Source organism: Lepeophtheirus salmonis, chromosome 3 (genome assembly GCF_016086655.4).
Source record: "Lepeophtheirus salmonis chromosome 3, UVic_Lsal_1.4, whole genome shotgun sequence".
NCBI lineage: Eukaryota > Metazoa > Arthropoda > Copepoda > Siphonostomatoida > Caligidae > Lepeophtheirus > Lepeophtheirus salmonis.
In genome coordinates this window covers 21050772-21073795 of record NC_052133.2, presented here as the reverse complement: position 1 = coordinate 21073795, position 23024 = coordinate 21050772, and the positions used below count along the sequence as shown (strand labels likewise).

The window sequence follows — 23024 nt, the reverse complement described above, 5'->3', positions numbered from 1 at the left end:
ACGTCTTTGCATTAAGTTACATCTGGCGGGAATCTGTTTTTTCCCTTATTCTTCTTCTTAAAAATAATGGTGTTTTTTAACAGATTTTATTAATGTATATATTTTTTTACTAGTAGTTTGTAATATATTATGTAAATACTTTTTTGCTCAATATCCAGGAAAACTTTTGTTTCCTAGTTATATACATCATAGCTCACAAGTAGAAAAAAAACAACACGTATTAATTTCAGAGGATGATGTCATGTTATTATATACATATGTGCCCTGTCAACACAAAAGTCAGCAAGAGTGATTTTTCTCAAAACTGAGTGTGGATGACATTTGTATTCTTCGACAAACTATCGTTAATTCCAAACAACAAATTATTCTAATGAATCCTTGAGATGTATTGCAAACTTAAAGTAGACAAATTTGATCTTCACAATAAAATAATGAGAAATTAATATATTTTATTTGAAAGTTGCCATGTCAGGGCTCTTATATCAAATAATAGCTTAAGTTATTAGGTATAAATTTGAATAATAAACCTATAGTTAAATCAAATATGTCAAATGGGTTGTATGTACTGTTGAAGTAATAAACATATTATAAATGTGGACGCAAATCATATATCTAACAATATTTCTTTTATTTAATTAATAACAAACCCTCTTTTTTTTCAGAAAAATTGACCAGATCCGTCATTGTATTGAAAAGGAAATGTTCAAATGTCCAAATCCAGAGCCACTACGACTCCTAGAAAACTTTATGTCAACCATACGAAAAAAGACACACTGTCATCGAGTCTCTAAGTACTCTCTCCTCTCTGGATCAGAAAGAACCAACTCTCCGTCATCCCCACTCATATTTCTCTTTTTCCTTCTTCACTACTTTCTCGGACTATTTTTTAGCAAATCGGACAATGATTGGTGGAGAGGAGGACTTTTATGAAAGTGATATTATTTCGTTATTCCTCATGTGTTGTTTTTATGAAAACGTCCAATAAGTTTAGGAAATTATATAAATAGTATATGTATTGGATATATAATATACGTACATAGGAAGAGCAATAAATTAGGAAATCATTTGCTTTTTGTGCACACAATATGAATCCGTATTCATTTTGACCAAAATACACAAAGAAAGTTAGTTACTCTTTCATATATACATAATATATATATTTTTGCGACAAGTAGCTGCTCTTTTTGATGAGTAAAGACATTTTGCCAAATTCGCATATATATATATATATTTATCATAAAAGTATTTTTAGAAAATGAAGAAGCATAGAACAAACAAATTTAGCTCAAGGTTTGTCAGGAATATGTTTGTTTATTTATATTCAATAAGACTTCATTTGAAAGCTTTTTTTCTCTTATTAGTATAATAATAATATTGCAGCTTACCTTACTAGACTTATTTATAATCCCCTCCAGCCTCCTCCTTGATTTATTTGTTATTGCATACAATGTGATGCTTTTAAGCAACAAACAAAACCCCTTTTTACGTCCAATTATAATTATTAGAATGATTTTTCGTTAAATTGCTGTACTTACTAAATTAGAAACAAGAAAAAAAAAAGTATCATTCAATATTGATCTTCATATCATCATCACTTTTGATTATTAATTAGTAATTATTCATACTTCAATCATGCTCATTTTATTTTTTAATGTGTTACTTAGCATTCCACTCTTGGGGGGTTATTCTTTACTCAATGATTTTCTTGTTTTTTTAAAGAAAAAAACAAGAAAAAAAGGTTTTTCCTCTTGGCCATTAGGTATTTTGACTACCTTAATAATTCACTCCCAATGGATTTTTTTAAATGCCCTTCTAGTCCTTATACATATAAATATTACCATATTCTTAGATTAATATCCTAAATAATTTTTCCCATAGAATGGCACTATTCTTAATTAATTAATTAATTATAATGGTTGAGAACTTGATAAATGGAATTACGTGTGTTATTAATCATATTTATATATAGTGTGTGTTTACACATTTTTTTTTATTTTATTAAGAAAAGCTACCTTAGTTACTTCTTCATACTTAAGACAAGCTTTCTTAATCTTCTAAGGCTTTCTCATTTTTGTACAATACTAGATAAACTATATAGGATTTTTTAAGTGATGAAAATAATATAAATAAATATATATATAACATTTTAGTAATAATAATTAATAGTTTTTCGTTTTAATTCTTTGCATATCATAATGTACTAATGTTATTTTTATTTTAAAAAGAGTCCTTTTAATACTCACTAGAAAGCGTAGGGTCTAACAATAAAAAAAGCATCTGAAGAATAAATCATTTTCTCCTTCTAGCTACATCTTGGCGTTATTATAAGCTTAACTATATCACAGCATTCAATTATTATGATTTATAATATGTATGATTATTTCTATATAATTTCTCTCAAATGATTAACAAAGTGGAGGAATGGGAGGGATCCTTGTAAGTTGTTGTTACATCAAAGAACAATTTTCCTTCTTTCCATGCTCACTTGAGGTTTGAGTCTCTTTATCCAGCGTGTTTCTCATTGTAGATATCTCTTCAGATCCCAATTCTCTTTCTTGGAGTTTACTACTACTTTGAGTGATGGATGGCATAATAGATGAGGGCATCCATCCTTGGTCGACTACTACCACTTCTTTACTTCCTCCTATCTCATCCTGAGATGATACTGGCTTGACTACACCTCCCTTAATAGTCAAAGGCTTAGCAAAAGAAGGCGTGGGTTTATAGGAGGAAGTGACAACTGTCATGGAGGCTGTAGAGCTTTTACGAGGTGCTGTATCAATGCTTGTGTTTGTTGTTTGAAGAGATGAGTTTTCGTCAATGGGTCCGAAGGGATTGTTTAAATCATTGGTTTTGAGTGATTTAAGAGTACTTCCAGGGCTTGAGGACTTGATGACTCCAGGGCGTGTGAGGGATGATTCACGAATTGGTGTATATTTAGGAGATTCGAGAACTGATACTTTATGAGGAATTGGGGGTTGCTGTTTAGGATATCTCGGAGGAGGATTTGTAGTTTTAGGCCATGAAGAAACAGATGATCCAGGACGAGGTTCAGAGTCTAATTCCTTCAGATCATTCCAAATTTTACTAATGTCCTGATCAATTTTATGGATTTCATTCTCCGTTTCCTCTTTCTTTCTTTTTATTGTGTCATCTGAGTCAACGCTGAAGCGCACAGTAGGCCGGCCAGCTTCTGGCTTCTTGTCAGATTTATAGCCATTTCTTGCTAGGGTTTCCTCTGTAACTAGGATGTCTTCAAAGGTTTTGGTTGATGTAGATGAAGAGGATTTACTTTCCTTGGAAGAGAAAATTTGTTGTTGAGGTTGATCAGATTTTTTGTGCTCAAGTATAATGGGTATAACTTTTTCCTCTCCATTCCCTGGCAGTGATGCCTTGGCTGAAGGAAAACTCTCCCAGTCAGAAGGCCCACTGATATCCTCAAAATGTAGAAAATGAGGTGAAGTGGGAGACTTGAACTCTGTTTCTTCTTTCTTGGAGGTCGAAGAAGAGCTAGTAGCTGCTCTTGATGATGCTACATTGATTGGAACAGAGATTGAGGGAGAGTCTGGGATCTTTGAATTTTTAGTGGGCTTACAGCCGGAGGGAGGAGAAGGAAATTCTTCGTGGGTAGTTGTAGTGTACTCAGATGTGGTGGTGAGAGTCTCTTCAGAGTCGGCTTGTATGAGTTTTCCATCAGGCAAGGAAATGGGCACAAGGCGAATAATGGAAGAACCATTTCCTTTCTGGACTTTTTCACTATTAGGAGAAGCACCTCTTATTTCCCTCTTCATGGTATCAATACCAATTTCCTCAATCCTTATATGCTCAGTGCGTGAAGTAGAGGATGTAGTTGATGTTTGAAATTCTTCTTTATCCATTTCAGTGGAGCTAAGGGGAATGGAAGTACCTTGAGTCTCTGTGATAGTTCCGTCGTCTAATTCCACAGAGAGACTGTGCCTCTTGGACTGTTGCGGCTCTTGTTTTTGCTCCCCCCTCGCCTCGCCTCTTACCTCATTCTCTTCATTTTCCTCGTCCTCATCTTCTTCATGAATAACGTGCGGAGATTTGAGGATTCGTATTGGTATGATACGCTCTTTTTTATTCTCTTCTGGTATAGCTCCGCCCATACTCATTCTTTTTCCAAGATTCTTGAGTCAATATTATTGCTATACACGAATAATACTCAACTTGATGATGAAGAAAAAACTAACTAGGATTAGAGAGAGGCGAAATCAATCACCCTCTGCTCTTAGTATTTGTAATCTCCTTTTCAATATTTATTTATACGTATATTGTATATTTTAAAGAGTTAAATCCCCTTAAAGTAAGTTAATCGCACGATTTTTATTCACAGTCAACAACACGGGGATGACGCTTATTACTCAAAGGAATCAATTGCTTCTCCATTTAAGTAAGTAGATGAACTATAGTTGTACATAATGTATCAACAACACACAATGAGTTATCATGCACAACACGGCAAAACTGTCCCCATTTGTTTCATGAGTATCCGTCTCCTTTCAGGAGTAAAGTAAAAAAACAATAAGTAATGTAATAAGTATTTTGCAATTATAAAGTGTGTATGTGAAAAAAAGAATGTCAGATTGACACACTGCACGAGAGGAGCAAAAGAGGCAAAGCTGAGAGAGAGAGAGAGAAGAAAGCGTAACTACTACAAAAACACTTAAATCTTCGTGTGATCCCCCAGTTGGTGTATGTTCTATGTCCTTCGACGTCGACGTCGTTCTTTTCTTCAAAATGCACGCTCAAAGTGTGCGAGAGAGAAAAACCTTCGCAAAAAAAAAAAAAAACTTCTTGGCCTTTCATCGACGTTGTCTTATAAAATGAGGGAATTCTATGTAGGCAGGGCAACACCCTCAGACCACCACGTAAATGAAAGTATGTATGCCTACTTCATGATGGGCACACACACTCGTTGTCTCAGGAAGAGTAGGAATGGGTGGCCTTACGAAACAGCAACAAAATCCACGCGTGGCCTATCCATCATCATACATATTCATTATGATATTGACTATAGTTAAAATAGCAATAATAGGCAGGCACAGAGCAGCTATTCTATTCATACCTTTTACTACATTATTGTACTAAAAATAAAAGGAAAAACGAGAGACCATCTTTTTGTTTCTCAAGGTAATACAATCAATATAATTTGTCCTAATGATCGATAATATAATAATAATTATGTTTATATATAATAATGTAAATATTAATTTTAGGTTCAGGCATAATTTAATTTGTGTTGTGATATAGAACATTATTCACTATCAAAGATATAAATGATTTTACGCGTGTGTCTACTACATAACATGATATATCTACGCTATTCTGAATCGTATTTTCTTGACACTAAATACACACACAAAATAAAAACATTCTCACCCATTTTCTGACAGTGTGTGAGGTATTTTCATTATGTAAAGTAAATCTAACACACATATATATAGATAGATAGAAAAATATATATATCCTTAAGTAAAGGCTGTTGAACTTGTGGCAGTTTTGTTAGACAATAGCTGAGCGTTTATCCCTTTCTTTTCCTCGAGTTTTTGTTCGGTGTTTGAATGCTTGACTGTTGACAAGATGCTGAAAAAGAAAGACAAAGTGAGGAACGAGTGATTGGGCAGCTTATTCATTTAATACAAGAATTTCTTCAAATATTCATATTGTGACAGACACTTAGTCTTAGTTAGGGTTGTCTCAGTCCTCATTTATTCGGTCCAGTCCTAGGACCGATCCTTCGGACTGTCAGTACTAAAACAGAATTCTAAAAGAAGAAATGTGTCGTCATCAAGGAACGAACTTTAAAAGTTTTAGGACTGCAGTCTTTAGTACTAGCACTAAGGACCGACACAACACTACTTCGTTCTAGTCATAACTAAGCATTGACGAAATTATATATAACATATTTATTCCTACCTTTTCATATTTAGAGGGTTTATTCATGCTCAAAGCGGAAATAACAGGAAGGGGGGCTCCCAAACCAAATATATCTCGAATGAGCTCATTTTCTGTTAAATGTAAGTTTACTCCAGATAGTAACACTTTACACAAAGAGTCGTACTGCTTTTTAACCGACCAACTATCAATGTGTATAACTTCACGGGTGTTGACGGAAATTTTTTCATAATATTCCTGGCCTTGTTCGATGGTTTTAAGTATATCCCTAAATGAGGATCTCTGTTCTTTACGGTCTTTCTTAGAACGGTGTTTAGCAGAGTCTGTGGCAAGGTCTCTCAAGCTATCGCAAAGAGACTCTACACTTTCAAATGTGGCATCCTCGTCATGAACCTCTGCACACTGAAAGAGAATCACAATGGCCTCACCCACGGAAATCCTCATATCCACATCAGGAGACTCCAGAAGGAGGCCCAAGTCATTCATGTGACTAAAGAGAATAGATATGTAAGTGATTTGAACTTTTTTATTGAAGGAAAAGAGATCTGAACTTACCTATCTAGCATGGAATATCCACGATCAGATGGTAGCATGGTCATGAGTAAGCTCCAAGAAGACACGGCCGCAGTATGCAGGATGTAAGAATCAGCATTCAGATCTCCCTTCTTTGGAGACATGAATATTTTTTCCATAGCAGTCATTACATTCACAACTTCTGCTATTTCACCACCAGCCAAAAAACAACAAATACCCATGGAAGTGGCAATGGCGGCTCTTGCCTTGCTGGAATTTGAGTTATCGTTTAGGGTAGTGAGAAAAGTGGGGCGTAGGCTATTGTAGACATCTTCAGAGGCGCTAGAGGGTCCCAGCTGAATGCAAAGAGAACTTGCTAAATTGGCAGCTGCCACTTGTTCGCTCCCTTTCCCTTTTTTTAAGGCCCTTTCAATGATATCTGTGATGGTCAAATGACGGTCCTCAATAAAGTAAGGAAGATATTTCTTCGAAAAGGCCTTGCATAGTCCATCAAGAGCCTGAACGCGTCCATTGGCGGATTTTTGCGTGGCCAGATCCATGGCTTCCTTTATCTTTTCTTCATAGATTTCTTCGTTGTCTTCAAGGGTCTCAGTTCCTTTAGCAGGGAGAGAGATAAAAAATAAATCATTTATATCCAATAAAAGAGATAATAATTTTCTTTGTAATTACCTCCGAGAAACCCTTCGTCCTTTGTTGGACATGATATATCAGAAAGTTGGGAAATAACAGAGGCATTATCATTAAAGACGGAATCATCATCAGAGACCGGATAGTCTCTACCTGCAATCATTTGAAAGAAATCAGTATCTGGATATTAAAATTAGACTTATGGCGGGAAAAGGAGAAATACGTAGTATTCAACATTACATATAAATAGGTATATATTAAAACAACTTGTAGGGGGCGCTCATTTCGTTCTATGCAGGAGAGAAGGGAATTTATAAGTAATACTCGAGTAATAAGTATATTATTAGGTATAAATTTCCATCATCTTTTCAAGTACATCATTTTCTCCCATATCGCTTAAAGAAATTTCATGAATCTGACATCAACCCTCTATATGACATTGTTTGTCGCAAAATGATAGGATTGAATTAAAGACGCTGAGAAAATCAAATAGTAATTTCTGTCAAAAATATTCAGATAACTCTCTCGCTGACATCACTAAAATCAGATGAAAAGTAACGTTTCTTATTTTTTATCCTTTAGCACACCCACATACAAAATGCATGCAACGTGGCCTTTAAAGGAAAAAAAAATGTAGAACTACTCTATTAATAGCAGCAAGAGGAGATTCTAGAAGAATGATGAGAGAAAAATCAAATATAGAAAATAAAAGGTAAGTGAATTTCAAAGGATTGCGTCACAAGCACATTCATTTCACGAAGGAAAACATTAGTGACGTCAATTCTCTTTTCGTTTCTCTCTCACGTAGTTGTCTTTATCGTATCACGGAACCTTCCATCCAACAATAATCAGGAAAAACCATTTGACTTATCCACAATTTTTTTAAATGAATTCCATATTTAATAATATTAAAATCCTCCATAGTATTTTATTGGGTATGTCTTATTATAATATTACTTAGTAATATTATAACAAAAGCGTATTTTCATATAAATATTAGTATGGGCCCTATGCATATAACTTATAACTAGGTTTATTGAACAAAAATATTATATTATGAAATAGCCATGACGTATCAAGGGTATCGACAGCTGACAAAAAAATACGTAGGGTATTTTAGTTTTAGGTCTGTTTCCTTCTGCCATCACGTGTAATTTAAGAACAACAAACCTGATGGCTTTGACAAATTCTTCTTTGACTTTTTAGGCATGACGATATTTGTAATGGACTCCGATAAGTGTATATACGCACTACTGCCGTGAATCAGCAGGAGAGGACTACGGAGTAGATGTGTTGTAGTACGTACAAAAACAAATTTAACTTTTTTTTTTCTACTTATTACTCGAAAGTGGGGATGAGGAAATGGAATTCGTTCAGTTGATGTAGGTAGGAGAGACGCGAGGAACGAAATCTAACTAAATATCAATTTCGAGTCCTTATTTTGTCATAAATACTAAGATTTCTTCTATTCTCAAAATAATTAAACATCCAATAGGTAACTTTCTCAATTCTTCCATAGAAAATATTGAACATAATTTGTAAAAGAACACGAAAATCGAATTAAAATGTGGCGCACAATCTTTCTAGAGTTTCATGTGGCAACTGATTCAACTTTGGGAAAAACCTTTCAATATTAATATTAATTTTCTTAAATCATACACACACTCTCCTTATGAAATCATTATCTTCTTTCTCTCTCTATCCCTGTTTGTAGTAGTCCTCTGCTATACGCACACTCTCTTTTTCCCTTTCTAATAAAAAGGCGGTACTGGCCTTGGGATTCCCCTCTCTCCCTTTTTTTGTAGCTCCTCCACTCACCATCCATAAAACTACTCCTGATCACGCGCAATAATATTATATTTATCTTCATTTTATTATTATTACAACTAGCGTCACCTAACCTATTTTTATACAACCTATTGCACACAAGGGCAGCTACATAATATTTATGATGATTACAACCACGAATGCAAACATTAAATACGCATTTTCTTGACATTTAATTATCTCTCTGAGCATCATTCCACAATCTTTTGAAACTTATGCGAGCTTTGTGATATATATTGCTATATTATATTAATTACTATGAATGGTTATTTCAAACAAAACGTTGTGTACGTCAAATCCTTCATTTTTTTCCTTATTCCTCTGCATAATATTTCGCAGGACTTCTCCCCCCCCCCCGGCGTAATGTTGGAGATTGTTTTTCATGAAATAGTTGCTGAGTTGGAGGATTGCACATGAAATTGCCAACTTGAAATGCAGGTTGTAGCTAACTAGACGAGTACGGTTTATCGTACGATAATATGCGTCTTAATGAATGATACCTTAGAAGTACAAAATATGTTCATGACAAAATGAAGGGATTCTCGTTGCGCTCTGTGGGATTTTTGTTATCTATTTAATTAATATAGGTATCACATTAAACTATTACTAAATAATGATGTTTACTCATCACTTAACGATAAAGTTGTATTCAAAAACAGGAATCGTTATTAATTATGGTCTGAATATTTTCGTCCGTTCATTATTAAATAAATGGCTACATTAACTCATATCCAGGGAAGTATTGGAGCCTGCTAAAAAAAAATAATTACAAGGAAAGAGTGTTATATTTTTATGTTGTAAAAACCTGAAGAAAAGAGAGAGTTCAAATGAAGGAGAGATAAAAAAAATTAGAAATATGACATGAAGATTGGCTAGTGGTTACGTGAATGCTGCTATTGAATGGAATACTACTTAGAGCATCCAGATCTAGCTAGCTGCTAGAAAAGAAATGAGAGAGAGAGAGAGGGACACGGAGAAACAGAAGGAGAAAGGAAGAGACAGAGAGAGAAATAGGGATTAAAATCTATTTTGACAAATAAAATTAATGATTACTAAGTAGACGTCGGTTTTTAATAGAATAAAAAGAATTAAAACGAATCAATTGCAATAAATTGCGGAATCCTTTCTCAATGGCGGACGTGGATGTCGGACTCAATGTCAACAACAACAACAACAACAATGGGAATACTGCTAATAACAACGTGAATAATAATAATGTGAATGAGGACATGGGTGGAGGCGGTGGGTTGGGCGGGGGTATTCCCTTTCCTCGTGAAGGGTTGATCACCGTCCAGGATCGTCTTTTGCAGACAATATTTTTACGCATCACTTTGGCTTATGCACGTGCCTGCCCCAAGTCGCTTCGTCGACTCTTTGAAACCCTCATTCTCTTAAAAGCCATTCTCTGCTTCTTCATTCTGATTTACATCCACTTCAGCTTTGGGCGGAATCCCGTGTCCTGTCTGGAGGAGTACAAGGACTCTTGGCCCAGAGAAGGGATTCTACGAGTGGAGATCATGCGAGGGCCTCCAGAGTCCTATTCTCTCGCTCAGTCCTATGACAAAGAACGGAAGTTGCAGCTCAAGCATCGGCAAAACGATGAACTCTCCGCTCTCTTTCGGTATTTTTCGGGTAGTGGGTAGGTCTTGAGCTCGCTATCAATACTTACATACTTCATCATCCCTAGTATTATATCCGTGCATCTCATATTTTCAATGCTTTTAGGTTTTTGGAGCATTATTTCTATGGGGCTCAGCAGGGGCAAAGCACTGAGGCTCGCTCTAAAAGTAATGACTTGGAAATTTTAAACGAAGAAAATAGTAGCAACAGCACGAATTCCTCGAATCTTCAAAATGCCACCGGTAAATCTACACACTATGTATTCACTTTTTTTTTTTAAAGTAAACCTTAGATGACAATGAAATTAATCAAAAAAGCCTTATTGAGACTTCAATCCATCAAAAGGAAATATTATAGTTGCATTATGAATAGTAAACTAATTTTTTTACACACTGCCCTTTACTTAGCCAAAAATACTAATCTCTAATTCTTGTTTTTTCAATAATAGAGAATAGCGAGGAGGTATTGTCTCAGAGCGAAAGTGAAACAGAATATCCCTCACTTGAAGAAGAAATAGCGGAGTTAGAGCATGCCAATAATGACTTTGGTAGGGTATACAATTTTATTAATATATATATATATAAATACTAATATTTTTTATCCCAAAAAATAATTGGTACTCAAGTTTGGCCAGAAGATGAATATATTTTTGAATATAGTTCTGAACATGGATTTCTTCGTCTCCCTCCGGCTACTCGAGAGAAATTGAATATTACTGTAAAATTAGTCGTCTTGGATCCACAAAAGAACACCTGCTTTGGAGACTCCTTCTCCCAATTGATACTACAAAACTTTTTGGGCTATGATGATGTTCTCATTTCTTCGATAAAAAGTCTTGCTGAGCACGAAGATAACAAGGGATTTTTGAGGTAATTACAAATCTGATTTGTTTGATTGTTTTTTCCTTCCTCCTCATTGCTAAGGGTTTTCTATTGAAATTGAAATTTTAGGAACGTTGTGAGTTCTGCACATTACCATTTTGTTAGTCGATGGACATCCAGCTCATCTTACTTGCTGGCTTTTCTAGTCATGATGGCGTTTGTGAGTGATTCAAATCATTGATTATTTTCTAAAAAAATATAACTAACTAATAAAGATCCTACTTTTTGTAGACGATGTCGATATCAACTCTCTCACGCTACTCTCAGCATCAAATATTCGTTTTTATAATGGAATTGTTACAAAGACTTGAGTTTAATACAGCAGTTACTTTTCAAGCAGCACCTTTGTTGACTGAAATATTAGCCTTCGTTGGTATGTATTTACGAATATTATTACCTTATGTTTTTAAGTGTCTAGTGTCAAATGAATCTCAATTTTATTAGGAATGGAAGCCATCATGTCAGAGTTTTTTGAGGACTCTACTACAGCTTTTTATATAATTTTGATTGTTTGGGTTGCTGATCAGTATGATGCAATTTGCTGCAGGTATTTGCTATAAATATATTCCTTTAAATGGTTTAAATAATCCTAATAACTTGATACATTACAGAACGGCTATAACAAAGAAATATTGGTTGCGTTTTTTCTATTTGTACCATTTGTCTTTCTATGCCTACCATTATCGATTTAATGGACAATACTCAGGTCTGGCTTTAGTAACAATGTGGCTCTTTACTCAGGTAGGATTATCTCTATTTCTGAATTACCCATTTTATTTTGTATGTTTTCTATCTCAGCACTCCATGATTTACTTTTTCCATCACTATGAGCTACCCGTCATTCTACAGCAAGTGCAATTTCAAAACTTCATTCCTCGGGAAAGTGGAGCTCCTATATTTCGTGCTGAACGCCTTCAACAAACATTCAACAACAACAATAATAACAACGACATTTTGCTGAACAACAATAATTTGCAACCTCAGCAAATCCCTGCTTTAAGGCGCCTAAGAGGCTTCAACTTTAGTGGATTTCGCTTTCGATTCGGTGTTATTTTTCAAACACATCGTCAACAGGCAACTGCTGAGTTTACAACTCAACCACAGCAGCAGGCAGAGCCGCCGGTGTCTCCTTCCCCTACAAACGATTCCCCATCAACGAATTCCCCGGAGAATGAGACTCCTTCGGAGAGTAGAGATGTAGGCATCGAACCTGTTTCTATAGATAGTGAAGTAATTGAGGAAGGTGCAGTCGCTGCTGGAGGGGAAGTGCCTTTTTCAACAGAATCTACGGACTCTAAAGATTCAAAATGTGATATTTTATCATCCACAGAGTAATTCTGATACACAAGTTTCCATTAATTATTTCATTATTATTCTATAACTCTAATGTTTCCGGACTATTACTACTACTATCTACTAGTCAAAATATATATTGTAATTTTTGTTTATTTGTTTTGTTAATGTATTATTCATTCGATTTAAATCATAAATGAAGAACAGCTTTGAAGTTATATTCATATGTTCACATAATAATATACCTACTATTATAACCATGATGATATGATATAAAATATGAATCCACTCTTTGAACTGCTATGTGATCCATCATTACTCTGTATTTCTAATTAGAATTACTGTTATCGAATTGCTAACATTCGGGTAAACATAATAGGTAAAATATTTTGTTCATTCTCTTATATTTGTGTGCTTATTCAACTAAAAACACTGATACATATTTGTGAACAATAAAACCAAATTCAAGACATCCAAGTCATAAAAAAGGCTTATCAATTGAAGTAGACATCTCTTTAGTGATGTCATTGTTTTATTTGAGAAACAGTTATACTTGGAGAGTAACTTACCTAGTATTATCGCTTCGATATTAATACGAACAATAAGATACATTAGCATTGATTCTAATTTAAATTTAGATACACATGACTTTATTATTTTGTTACAAAATCTAGCAATTTACACGTAGAAAAAAAATTACTGAGTAGCACTCATACAATGTCATTTCAATTATTTAAAAAATAAGTATCTACACACGTAATTATTTGAGACACGTCATTCAAAATTGATTGATATACCGCTATTGAAGATGAATATAAGAAGGATCTATCTTGGGATTGAATTTCATTAAAGTTCCATACTGATGCAAAAGTTCTTTCCAGTAACATTGAACTTGATCGTTGGTTAATCTACGTTTGATAAAATCGTGCCCACTTTCCGCAATGATTTCTGCAATTTCTTGATTGTCATTAAAAAAATCAATAAGTTCTTTGATTTCCTCTATAGATGCTTTTGAAGAAACTGGTACATAGTGAACCCATGGTTTCAATTCTGAATAAAAGAATTCCGTCCACTCATCCCCAACATGAAAAACTAAGGACTCGCAAAGGAAAAGATGCTTGAATCTAAAACTAGCAGCTACTCCACGGAAATTGAATAGATATCTGGAAAGTAATATAAGCAAGATCAGGAATAACGATTTTTTTTTAGTGAATGAAATGCATCATACTTGTATTTGCAATGATTTTCAAGAGCCACCTCTTTGGCTGGAGGTGCACCCAAAGTATCTTTTTCCGATTTCCATCCCTGATTTTTAGTATATTGTGCATCCACGAGCTCGGGATGTTTCCTTGAGAGTAGAATGAGATTGTCTCTCTCACTCGATGTTCGAGATCCTCTAAAAAAGGCTTTAGTCTCTTTCTTTTCCCATTCTACTTTCTTACTAAGTATACGCTTTCTCATTTTATCCCATTCACCCAGTCCCTTTGGATACAGTGATATGGCGGGGCCCCCTTCTTTGAAGGTCCATGCGGGGTAAGTAATATCCAAGTAGTCTGATGTTTTTGAAAAGGAAAAAACGGGTGGAATAGGATCCTTGGATTTGAGTGTATATTTATTAACATGGGGCCAGTCGTGGACTCCTACAACAAATTCAACATTAGCCGTCGTACTCTTCTTTATTCGATGAAGGAAATGCTCAATTCCCTTGCATCGGGATGGAAATAAACACTCGGGGGATCGATATAACTCCCCATCACTTATAATATATGTTACAGGATGTGCAGCAGTTTCTCTCGCAAGATCCAAGTCAGACTTTTTTATACTGTGAAAGTGAGAAAGATCATCATGAATGAGCTGAGTAAAGCAGCAGTCGTTGAGACAAGGCTCTTCTGAAAAGCCAATATGAGCGGATTTGAAGGCATCTATGTAGAACTCCCAACGACAAGACGAACCATCCGCTTTGCAATAGCTATTATATTCTGCATTTCCATGAGCAAATAAGAAGAACGGGAGAGCATTCAAAAACAGGGTAGATTGCCAGAACATGATGACAAAATAATAAAAAAATGGATGATGGAATGGAAATCAATTTTACGTATAATTAATAATGATAATAGTAGGTACGGATAGTTGGATGGTTATTTAAAATATTATTTTTTTATTATGAGTCCAATTATAACAGAGGCGTTCCATATCATCCAGACTTAAGTAGGAGAGCTTTCGAAGCAGAGCCTGTAAATAAAGGAGTGAAATAGTTGAACTTCAACGAAAGGAAACGCACTTGTTCAAATGCCTTGGAGACTCTACGAGCCTCTTCTTCCGTTTGGAAATATTTCCTTAAAGCACTGTAGATGTCCTTATGATGACTATTGAGATGCCCCGTCTCCTCTTTCCGCTTGACTTTGGAAGATAAGAGAGAGGATGAGCAAGAGTCCTTGTTTTGAGCTACTTTAACAATGAGATTGATTTTGGAGCCTTCCTTCAATTTGTAGTCTTTGACGAGGTTCGCATCTATGAAAAGAGAGAAGATGACACTTGAGAGTGAGTAAGTCGTAAGGAACATTCTCTACATAGGAAGGAAGGATACAAATTGGGGACATCATTGTAGCTACAGACCTTTGAGCGTCCGGCCCTCAAAGAGAAGAGTTTGATGATCAACGGCAACTTGCAACCTCTGAGCTACAATTTCCTTTATTTGTTCTATTGTGTCGCTCTCAGAAGCACCTACCTCACATCCAGCGCCACCAAGAACCTTAACTGTTAGCTTCATGGTTAGAATTATATACCGCTTCCAGCAGAGCCTTAATGCCAATAGTCGTAAAAGGTGAAATATACAGTGAGCGCAGTTACTAGAACATATCCCATGCAGCAGCAATGACGTCATCTCTTCCCTTCTCCAATTGGGATGTGCTTCTTAACCATTTCCATCATCATATTTTAATTTCTGTTTTTTCTATCAATCCTTAATAGAAGAAATATTTCGATTAAAACATTATCACCTCTTTAATTAATTACATACATATTGCAAAGCATAAGACATAGATGATAAATGATACAGGCCTTCCTCATATGAATGACTAAATATTAATCATCCAGAAATAATGATTTTTTTACGTCGGTATACCTAATACGAACCTCTTTATAGCATTGACCATCTGGACCATACCTTAAGAATAGCGGCATAATATTCCCCTATAGAAATAGAAATTTACCTTGATATATTATTATTACGCCATTTTACAATATACTTACTCTACCTGTGTGGGGGTTCACATGTGAAAATGGATTATACATAGTCATGTATGGAGTTATGGAGAAATGTTAGTTTGAGTAGTTAGTGTGTTAGCCCTAGACTTGAAATAAATGAGTGAATTACATATTTTCATACAATATAATATATCAGTATGTATTCATGAATACATAACTCCCTGTAGTCTTGAAAACACCCCCTAATTTTTATAATCAACGAACTATAATATATGAAAAAACTCATTTCTACTCATAATTGGCGACATCAACCCAAAACATGGAGGACTCCATTGAATTAAAAGTACAGATTGAACATGAAGATATTATTGTACCTGAGGATGACATTCAATTTGGATTTTTTAGTTCGGGTCGAGAATTTGAGTCCTTGAATAAGAGCCATCAGTATACTCCCAATGAGAAGAAAATCCTGCAAAGTTATGAAAGTATAGACTATTGGCCGTCCAATTCCAAAGTGTTTAACGACTGGCTTCGAGAGCCGGCACAAAATATTATAAAATGGGAGAATACGTGGAGGTGGATCGTGATGGGTTGGATTGGACTCCTTGTGGGTCTACTAGGCTTCTTTATGCATCAATTTATTGAATTAATTACATATCATAAATGGAATCTTGCACTAGGTTTCATGAATCAAAATGAAAAAAACCTCGCATTTTACTTCTTAATTGCTTGTGGTTTTGTATTGTTGATTCCATCAGCCGCGCTCATTACACTACATCCAAATGCAGTCGGATCCGGTCTACCTGAGCTCATTGGGTTTCTCAATGGAACAAGGTTGAATCGTATTTTTGGCTTTCGAAATCTATGGGCAAAATTTTTTTCATGTATATTTGCTGTGTCTTCCGGATTGCCACTTGGTCCAGAGGCCCCAATGATTCTCATAGGTAATTAAATTATTATTCTAATTAATATAGAGAGGTAATTTAGTGATGTGAGTTGATTTTTAGGTAGCATGATTGGATCCTCAATATCCCAGTTTCGCTCCAAATTTTTAAAATTCGAACCAACTTTTTTTAAATTGCTTCGCAATCCAGAGGATCAAAGAAACTTCATAAGTGCTGGCGCAGGGGCTGGAATTGCATCGGCTTTTGGTGCTCCTGTAGGAGGAATGCTATTTGCCATGGAAGAAGTATCATCCTATTGGACCATGGAGTTGTCATGGCAAGTGTTCTTTTGTTGTTTGGTTTCTTCGTTCACCACAGATACCTTAAACTCAGCATTCACTCGATTGATGTACAATGGAGATTTTGGAGTTCTCAAAACAAATTTGACAATATTATTCAAAGTAAATCGGGGCTTTGATATCAACTTATTAGCCCTTGTGCCATGCATTATCCTTGGAATTAGTGGAGGTATTCTAGGCTCCGTATTCAATTTCCTTAATTTAAAGATTGTGCGATTGAGATCAACAATCCATAATTTGGATTTTTTCCGAAAGTCTTGGAAGGGCTATATTTCCAAAGTTGCGGAGCCTTGCTTGATTTTTCTCTTATACATTAGTTTTACATTCTGGGCAGTCAATCTCTTTCCTCCAAAATCATTTATTTGTTATACTAAGCCATATCAAGATATTGATCCAAATTCCTGTGAGAACGGTCGTAATAATAACGACTTAAGTGATGTAATGACTTTTGCATACAACGTAAGTTTTGGCTCATTCCCAAATAAAACAAAATATCAAGAAGGATTCTACGATCAGGGTGTTCCTCTCTTATTCACGAATGGAGAAGAAACCGTAAGGCGACTTTTTTCTCGAGGATCAAACGATAAATTTGATGTAACAACCATGATCATCATCTTTTTAATATATTTCCCATTTACTTGTCTAAGTGCCGGTACCTTTGTTTCTTCAGGAATTGTTGTTCCTTCCTTCGTCCTGGGAGGACTCTACGGAAGAATTTTGGGTAAGAATCATATCAGTTATCACTTATCAGATAAATATTTACATTTTCCTTCGCAACTTTTATAAAATACAACGATAAAAAATCATACAACTTCTCAACACAAATTATTTGCATTGTTAGTCCGTGTTATGTCTTGTATATACCATAGAGATGCGCCGATTAATGAGCACGATTAATCGGCCACTTTGTAAGTTTATCGATAAAATGCTACCGTATAATAGCAAATTGGCAAATGTTGCCAGTTAACTATTTTTTGGTGTAGCTGCTACTGGTTTAAGATCTTTGCTTTAAGGATATATAATCTGTTAACATTATGTGGTTAGATAATAAAAATAATTTCCACCCAGATTGACAACAATCAAAAAACTTGCACGCTGAAAAAAATGATTAGGGTTTATAACTCTAGTGATTTTATTTTTTTACCATAATAAAAAAGTGAGAAAGTGAGGGATACTTGTTACGGAGGAGACATGTTAAAATTATCTTTTATTTTTGTGCAATTTTATGTTATACAAGGTTAATAGAAATACAAGGTTATACCATCACGCATGTACGACATATATTTGACTTCCACCACACTTTTAGTATTGACGTCATAGTAGATGAGTTGTTGCGTGTTCTCTCAAAATCGTTTTTTCCTGCCCAGCAGTCGGTACGATACGTTAAATTTAAAATGATAGCAGTAGTGACATCATAGGCTATGAGTGGTTGCGTGGTTTGTCAAAATCTGTCTGTCTTGCCCAGCAGTCCGAACAGTATATCAGATGAAAAATTCTAGCAAGCCCGATTTTTTGATGGTCTAACCTTGTATTTCTATTAACCTTGAGCGTATACTTTAATTACACAATCCAACAAAAGCACACTTTTTTGAATGCACAAGAACATCATATGCTCAACTTAGTACAATTTGATCCCCAGATTCCAAAAATGGTCTTATTTTTTCTCTCATAGCCTCGTGGCCTTCAGAAAAAGGCCATACATTTTTTGTTATTTTTCACTATTTTTAAGGGTTAAAGCTGTTTTGAACCCTCAGTGTTAAAGATAGGGATAAATTATGTTAATATATTTTAAAGGCGAATGTTAAAATTTTTTAAAATGTCTGCATCATACTTTTAGCTCTAATTATCTTTCTTTAAATTGGAAAATATGTGCTTTTTATTCAGAGGCACATAGCTTCAAGACGAATAGATTCAGAAAGTAGTATCTCATTGGATAGCTGAAAATATGAACTTTGATTTAAAAAAATGAGCCTCTCCAAAAACGCTCTAATATATTGTCAATTTGATATAAGGCCACGACAATATTTCAAGGATATAACTCATTTTTGAATTGATTTCATAAGAAAAGTCCATAAATATTCGTATGTCCCAACTACAAGAGATAGAAACAAAGAGAGAGAAAAAGAAAAAGGAGGAAAAGAAAAGATATATTATACAATTTGTTATAACATTAAGCCTCATGTCTCAAACTGAATGAATAAATTATTTCAAGCTTCATAGACACAAGAGGACTCGTTGCATACCCGTAGTGAGTAAGGGATTCCAAAAAAACGGACATTCAAGGAAGTCCTTCGAGCAAATCCTTTTTCTCTCTCTTTGTTTCTATTTCTTCTAGCTGGGGTATAAGAACACTAATGGACTTTTATTATGAGATCAATTAAAGATAGCCCAGGCATTTTCCACATTGCCCGTAACTTATATACATAAATCATACATCTATGAGAGTAATTCTTTTCCCGATATCCTTTATATATACATAAAGGTATACCTCCATATATGATGTCCAACCTGTTCATAACAGGGAATATGGCGGCCGCCGAATGCTTAGGTGAGGTCCACTACTTTTTCTCACTTCAAGTAGTATTTTTTAGCAAAATTATCGCAATATAATCAAAACGCGTAGAACGCGCTTAATACGACCAAAACATTGAAAAATATTATTTATATTTGGTCTAAAATTGAATTGAATTTGTTTCTAATAGTTTTGTTTTATATAGACATTTTATCAGAAATTTAACTTAATAGGTTCTGCAGTCCATTAAAATATTTCAAGTGGCAATGCAGCCCATTATATTAAAAAAAGTTAAACTGCCAAACCTGTTAGAGTTTAAGAAAATAAGAGATACCCTCAAATATTTTTCAATGTTTTGGTCGTATTATGAGCGTTCTACGTGTTTTGATTATATTGCGATAATTTTGCTAAAAAATACTACTTGAAGTTAGAAGGAGTAGTGGGCCTCACCTAAGCATTCGGCGGGCCGCAATGTTGCCCGTTATCCACAGGTTGGAAATCCCTACATTAGATTATCAAATTTCCTTAATGATATAAAAATTCTTTAATGATAAAATTACTCACAATCATTTTAACTGACGATGTAATGAATTTAAATTAGCATTGACCACTCTATTCGAAATTTTATAGATTGCCCGAGCATTTTTCACATGGGCCGCTCTGAAGGGTATTTTGCAAAATGTCCTATTTTCCCCATTGCCCGTAACATATTCATTAAAATATTTTCGTAATTAAATGAGATCCACTTGCATCGATATATAATACATACATAAATATTTATGCTTATTTAAAAAGGAAGATTGTCCTAAATAGAAAGCTTATTATTTCTTTAACAATGGATATAATTGTCCAGGTAACTCGTTAATAAACTTTGTGAGACTTAGAACGGCTTCGTTTACAATGTTATACCATTAATGTAAAAGTTAAGACTCATAAATACTTAGATCGTTATCCTTATTGTACTTACTAATATCTTCTCAAAAAAGAAATCCCGAGAAAAGGCCCAAAATCAGTTGGTAGTAGGATACTTGAATATCGATATTGATTGATAGATATCACTATTTTTTGGAAAAGAAATTTGGGAAAAAGATATAAGTTTTAACCTAATTAAGTACTTAGTTAATTTTCTTTCAGTCAAATATTATTATCATAACTAATAAGTTAATTACATCAACCTAGGGACCCATTATCATACCTTGCAGTTTATTCTTTATTTTTAATAAAGTTCATGTGGAAAGTTTATTTTATCCTGCTAGGAAAAACACTTTATTAATTTTTAACTCGATATTTTAACATTCCTTGTTGGTATTTAGCCAATTCAGCCCAATTATGTAGTTATTATTCTATAATTGTATGCAATTGTTCATAGCTTATTCAAGTTCAACCAATCAATGTTAAAAAAGTTGATAAGAGAAAACAAAATACGATGTAATTTTTTAGGACGTGTCTAGTAAATTTGTATGTTACTGTTACTTATTAGTGTTATAAACTTTCATTGGTTGAACTCTAAGTAGCTCGTGTTAATTTTCTACTAACAATGACTAATAGTTGGAAGAATTGGCGGACTTTTTTATATCTCCCTTTTAAGGAAATATTGAGATGTACAATAATGATCTTGTGGTTTGTTATGAATATAAATTGTATAATTTCAAATTCTCTTTCAGGGCAATTGGTTATTGATAACTTCGGAAGCTTTTATGGATCTACACATGAATGGATCGACCCAGGAGCATTTGCTCTACTCGGAGCTGTTTCCTTCTTTGGTGGAGTTACTCGCCTCACAATATCCCTCACAATTATCATGGTTGAAATGACAAACGACATCCAATTTCTATTACTGATTATGAGTACGGTGATGATTGCCAAATGGACGGGAGATCGACTCACTCATCCGCTATTTCATGCTCTCCTCGAAGTCAAATGTATTCCATTTCTTTTCACTCCCACGAGGGTCTATGATCCAAGTTCTCCTCGAACTTTACTAAAGTTATTTAGACCCAATGTGAACTTGGATCTGTACAATGTTAGTCAAGTGATGTCAAGTCCTCTCGTCTCTATAAAAAGTCAAGAAACTCTAAAAAAGCTCATTGAAATCCTTTCATCGACTAGGCATGGCGCTTACCCGGTGTCCCAGGAGGGACATCACATTGGTTTAATTTCTCGGACCGACCTTCTAGCCATTATTAAATGGATCAAAATTAATGTGCCAGAGAGTGACAATCAAGAATTTCACTTATCAATTGGCCTCAAATATTCCGAAATTGAGTCATTGATGGAGGAGAAATTTGATGTTAAACCAAAAGATTTATCTCATGTGTTCAATAAACAAGTGAACCTTCTGGATTACGTAAATACCTCTTCACTCAAAGTCAATGATACATTCTCCCTAAAAAGAGCTTGTACTTTGTTTCAATCCATGGGTCTTCGACACCTCATCATACTAGACGATTTCGGAGTTGCTATAGGAATTATAACAAGAAAGGATTTGATGGGATTTAATATCCAGGACAAACTATTTCCCATCAAGGAAGGAGTTGGAACTACTCGTACGACAAAAGGCATTGAAAATCCGAGTTATGCACCATAAATAAAAACAAATAAAAACCTATATTTATATGATTATAGTTCCTTGTTCAGTTATTAATTATCACCAAATAAAACCAGGGGATTTAAGGGGATCTTTATGACCAGTAGTTGATTTTCTCTCCTATATAAGAAAAAAGTCTTATGATTAGGAAGGAGAATTATGTGGAATGCAAGGAGAAGCTAAAGGGAGCGTTCGAATGTATTTCATAGTCACACAAACTCACAATTTTATATCAGGACTATTATGTTTAGTCTAAAAATGTAGGAGCAATAGTCTTTATGGCTTGGACGCCATATGTAATACTAATAATTAAATACCCTTTGTTAGCACGGTGTTCAGTTGAATGATTTTCGAGGAAGTAAAATAAATAACTGATTTAGGGGTCATATATTAATGACGTCATGTTGACAGTGAGGGGGTTACAGATTTAAAAAATAGGATGTAGGTAAATACGGGATATTACGGTATCCCCTACATTGAGAACGGATCAACAAAATTTTCAATATGAAGTTTATCAAGGATCCTCTAGATAACCATATATTTTATTTACAAATGCATGCCACTTAGATAAATACCGATTTTTTTTTGGGTTAGGACAAAAATTCATATGGGGGGAAGGGGCTACACCCCCTCCAGCTTACCCCCAGCGGATGTCCTTGCAATATAAGGCACTTTCTAAGTGGGAACCTTTGAGCCATGAAATCTATGGAAGGATACAGGATTCACCAATTATCTTTTACGCTATAAGCAGTTATACTCATATTTACACTGCCCAAC

At 34.7% G+C, this 23024-nt stretch overlaps 6 protein-coding genes across 20 annotated transcripts in view; 3 read left to right on the top strand and 3 right to left on the bottom strand.

Moving 5' to 3' along the window:
* Positions 1-2159, top strand: part of LOC121114615 (uncharacterized) — a 40512-nt gene extending 38353 nt beyond the window's left edge. Inside the window, exons 6-8 of one of the 3 annotated variants that reach the window (XR_011779275.1) lie at positions 663-1124; positions 1253-1290; positions 2060-2159. Coding sequence is in view for 1 of the 3 variants with exons in the window: in XM_040708637.2 (XP_040564571.1) it covers positions 663-930 (268 nt within the window). In the remaining 2 variants the exon portion in view is untranslated. Of the gene's footprint in view, positions 1-662 lie in introns of all 3 variants that reach the window. The other 2 variants (XR_005863303.2, XM_040708637.2) reach the window with 2 other exon arrangements.
* Positions 2160-5136: 2977 nt separating this feature from the next.
* Ifrd1 (Interferon-related developmental regulator 1) lies at positions 5137-8908 on the bottom strand. 2 transcript variants are annotated; one of them, XM_040708629.2, is made up of 6 exons: positions 8420-8908; positions 8248-8354; positions 7120-7230; positions 6472-7045; positions 5938-6406; positions 5137-5604 (listed from the first exon to the last, which is right to left on the bottom strand). In XM_040708629.2, exons 2-6 carry the CDS (start codon positions 8285-8287, stop codon positions 5524-5526), a joined length of 1275 nt encoding a protein of 424 aa, XP_040564563.1. In that variant the 5' UTR covers positions 8288-8354; positions 8420-8908; the 3' UTR covers positions 5137-5523. The 2 variants fall into 2 exon arrangements, with proteins under 2 accessions (XP_040564563.1, XP_071743247.1); XM_071887146.1 differs by having other exon boundaries at positions 8248-8487.
* Positions 8909-9640: 732 nt separating this feature from the next.
* On the top strand, positions 9641-12999 carry LOC121114609 (membralin). 2 transcript variants are annotated; one of them, XM_040708628.2, is made up of 9 exons: positions 9641-10525; positions 10630-10766; positions 10973-11071; positions 11150-11393; positions 11475-11565; positions 11637-11778; positions 11850-11952; positions 12017-12146; positions 12204-12999. In XM_040708628.2, the coding sequence occupies exons 1-9, from the start codon at positions 10035-10037 to the stop codon at positions 12738-12740; spliced, it is 1974 nt and encodes a 657-aa protein (XP_040564562.1). In that variant the 5' UTR covers positions 9641-10034; the 3' UTR covers positions 12741-12999. The 2 variants fall into 2 exon arrangements, with proteins under 2 accessions (XP_040564562.1, XP_040564560.1); XM_040708626.2 differs by having other exon boundaries at positions 9641-10543.
* Positions 13000-13325: 326 nt separating this feature from the next.
* LOC121114612 (O-glucosyltransferase rumi homolog) lies at positions 13326-16092 on the bottom strand. 11 transcript variants are annotated; one of them, XM_071887153.1, is made up of 7 exons: positions 15956-16092; positions 15834-15890; positions 15718-15775; positions 15269-15660; positions 14980-15209; positions 13927-14930; positions 13326-13861 (listed from the first exon to the last, which is right to left on the bottom strand). In XM_071887153.1, exons 6-7 carry the CDS (start codon positions 14742-14744, stop codon positions 13498-13500), a joined length of 1182 nt encoding a protein of 393 aa, XP_071743254.1. In that variant the 5' UTR covers positions 14745-14930; positions 14980-15209; positions 15269-15660; positions 15718-15775; positions 15834-15890; positions 15956-16092; the 3' UTR covers positions 13326-13497. The 11 variants fall into 11 exon arrangements, with proteins under 11 accessions (XP_071743254.1, XP_071743248.1, XP_071743253.1 ...); XM_071887147.1 differs by having other exon boundaries at positions 15315-15660; XM_071887152.1 differs by having other exon boundaries at positions 14980-15232; positions 15315-15660; positions 15951-16089.
* On the bottom strand, positions 14841-15468 carry LOC121114364 (ubiquitin-like protein 4A). Its single transcript, XM_040708312.1, has 3 exons — positions 15315-15468; positions 14980-15209; positions 14841-14930 (listed from the first exon to the last, which is right to left on the bottom strand). The coding sequence occupies exons 1-3, from the start codon at positions 15466-15468 to the stop codon at positions 14841-14843; spliced, it is 474 nt and encodes a 157-aa protein (XP_040564246.1).
* On the top strand, positions 15972-22274 carry LOC121114608 (chloride channel protein C). Its single transcript, XM_040708625.2, has 3 exons — positions 15972-16849; positions 16913-17869; positions 21325-22274. The coding sequence occupies exons 1-3, from the start codon at positions 16225-16227 to the stop codon at positions 22245-22247; spliced, it is 2505 nt and encodes an 834-aa protein (XP_040564559.1). The 5' UTR covers positions 15972-16224; the 3' UTR covers positions 22248-22274.
* The last annotated feature ends 750 nt before the right edge of the window (positions 22275-23024 follow it).

Bases quoted from the DNA above. Each gene is read 5' to 3' on its own strand.
- Ifrd1 (XM_040708629.2), bottom strand. From the start codon at position 8,287: ATGCCTAAAAAGTCAAAGAAGAATTTGTCAAAGCCATCAG. The intron at 6,407-6,471 runs GTAAGTTCAGAT...TATTCTCTTTAG, and splicing joins GGATATTCCATGCTAGATAG to TCACATGAATGACTTGGGCC. The intron at 5,605-5,937 runs GTAGGAATAAAT...TTTCTTTTTCAG, and splicing joins AACCCTCTAAATATGAAAAG to CATCTTGTCAACAGTCAAGC.
- LOC121114609 (XM_040708626.2), top strand. From the start codon at position 10,035: ATGGCGGACGTGGATGTCGGACTCAATGTCAACAACAACAACAACAAC. The intron at 10,544-10,629 runs GTAGGTCTTGAG...CAATGCTTTTAG, and splicing joins CGGTATTTTTCGGGTAGTGG to GTTTTTGGAGCATTATTTCT. The intron at 11,779-11,849 runs GTATGTATTTAC...CAATTTTATTAG, and splicing joins TGAAATATTAGCCTTCGTTG to GAATGGAAGCCATCATGTCA.
- LOC121114612 (XM_071887153.1), bottom strand. From the start codon at position 14,744: ATGTTCTGGCAATCTACCCTGTTTTTGAATGCTCTCCCGTTCTTCTTA. The intron at 13,862-13,926 runs GTATGATGCATT...ATTACTTTCCAG, and splicing joins GAAAATCATTGCAAATACAA to ATATCTATTCAATTTCCGTG.
- LOC121114364 (XM_040708312.1), bottom strand. From the start codon at position 15,468: ATGAAGCTAACAGTTAAGGTTCTTGGTGGCGCTGGATGTGAGGTAGGT. The intron at 15,210-15,314 runs GTCTGTAGCTAC...CTCTTTTCATAG, and splicing joins TGAGGGCCGGACGCTCAAAG to ATGCGAACCTCGTCAAAGAC. The intron at 14,931-14,979 runs GTGCGTTTCCTT...CTTTATTTACAG, and splicing joins TCTCCAAGGCATTTGAACAA to GCTCTGCTTCGAAAGCTCTC.
- LOC121114608 (XM_040708625.2), top strand. From the start codon at position 16,225: ATGGAGGACTCCATTGAATTAAAAGTACAGATTGAACATGAAGATATT. The intron at 16,850-16,912 runs GTAATTAAATTA...GTTGATTTTTAG, and splicing joins GGCCCCAATGATTCTCATAG to GTAGCATGATTGGATCCTCA. The intron at 17,870-21,324 runs GTAAGAATCATA...ATTCTCTTTCAG, and splicing joins ACTCTACGGAAGAATTTTGG to GGCAATTGGTTATTGATAAC.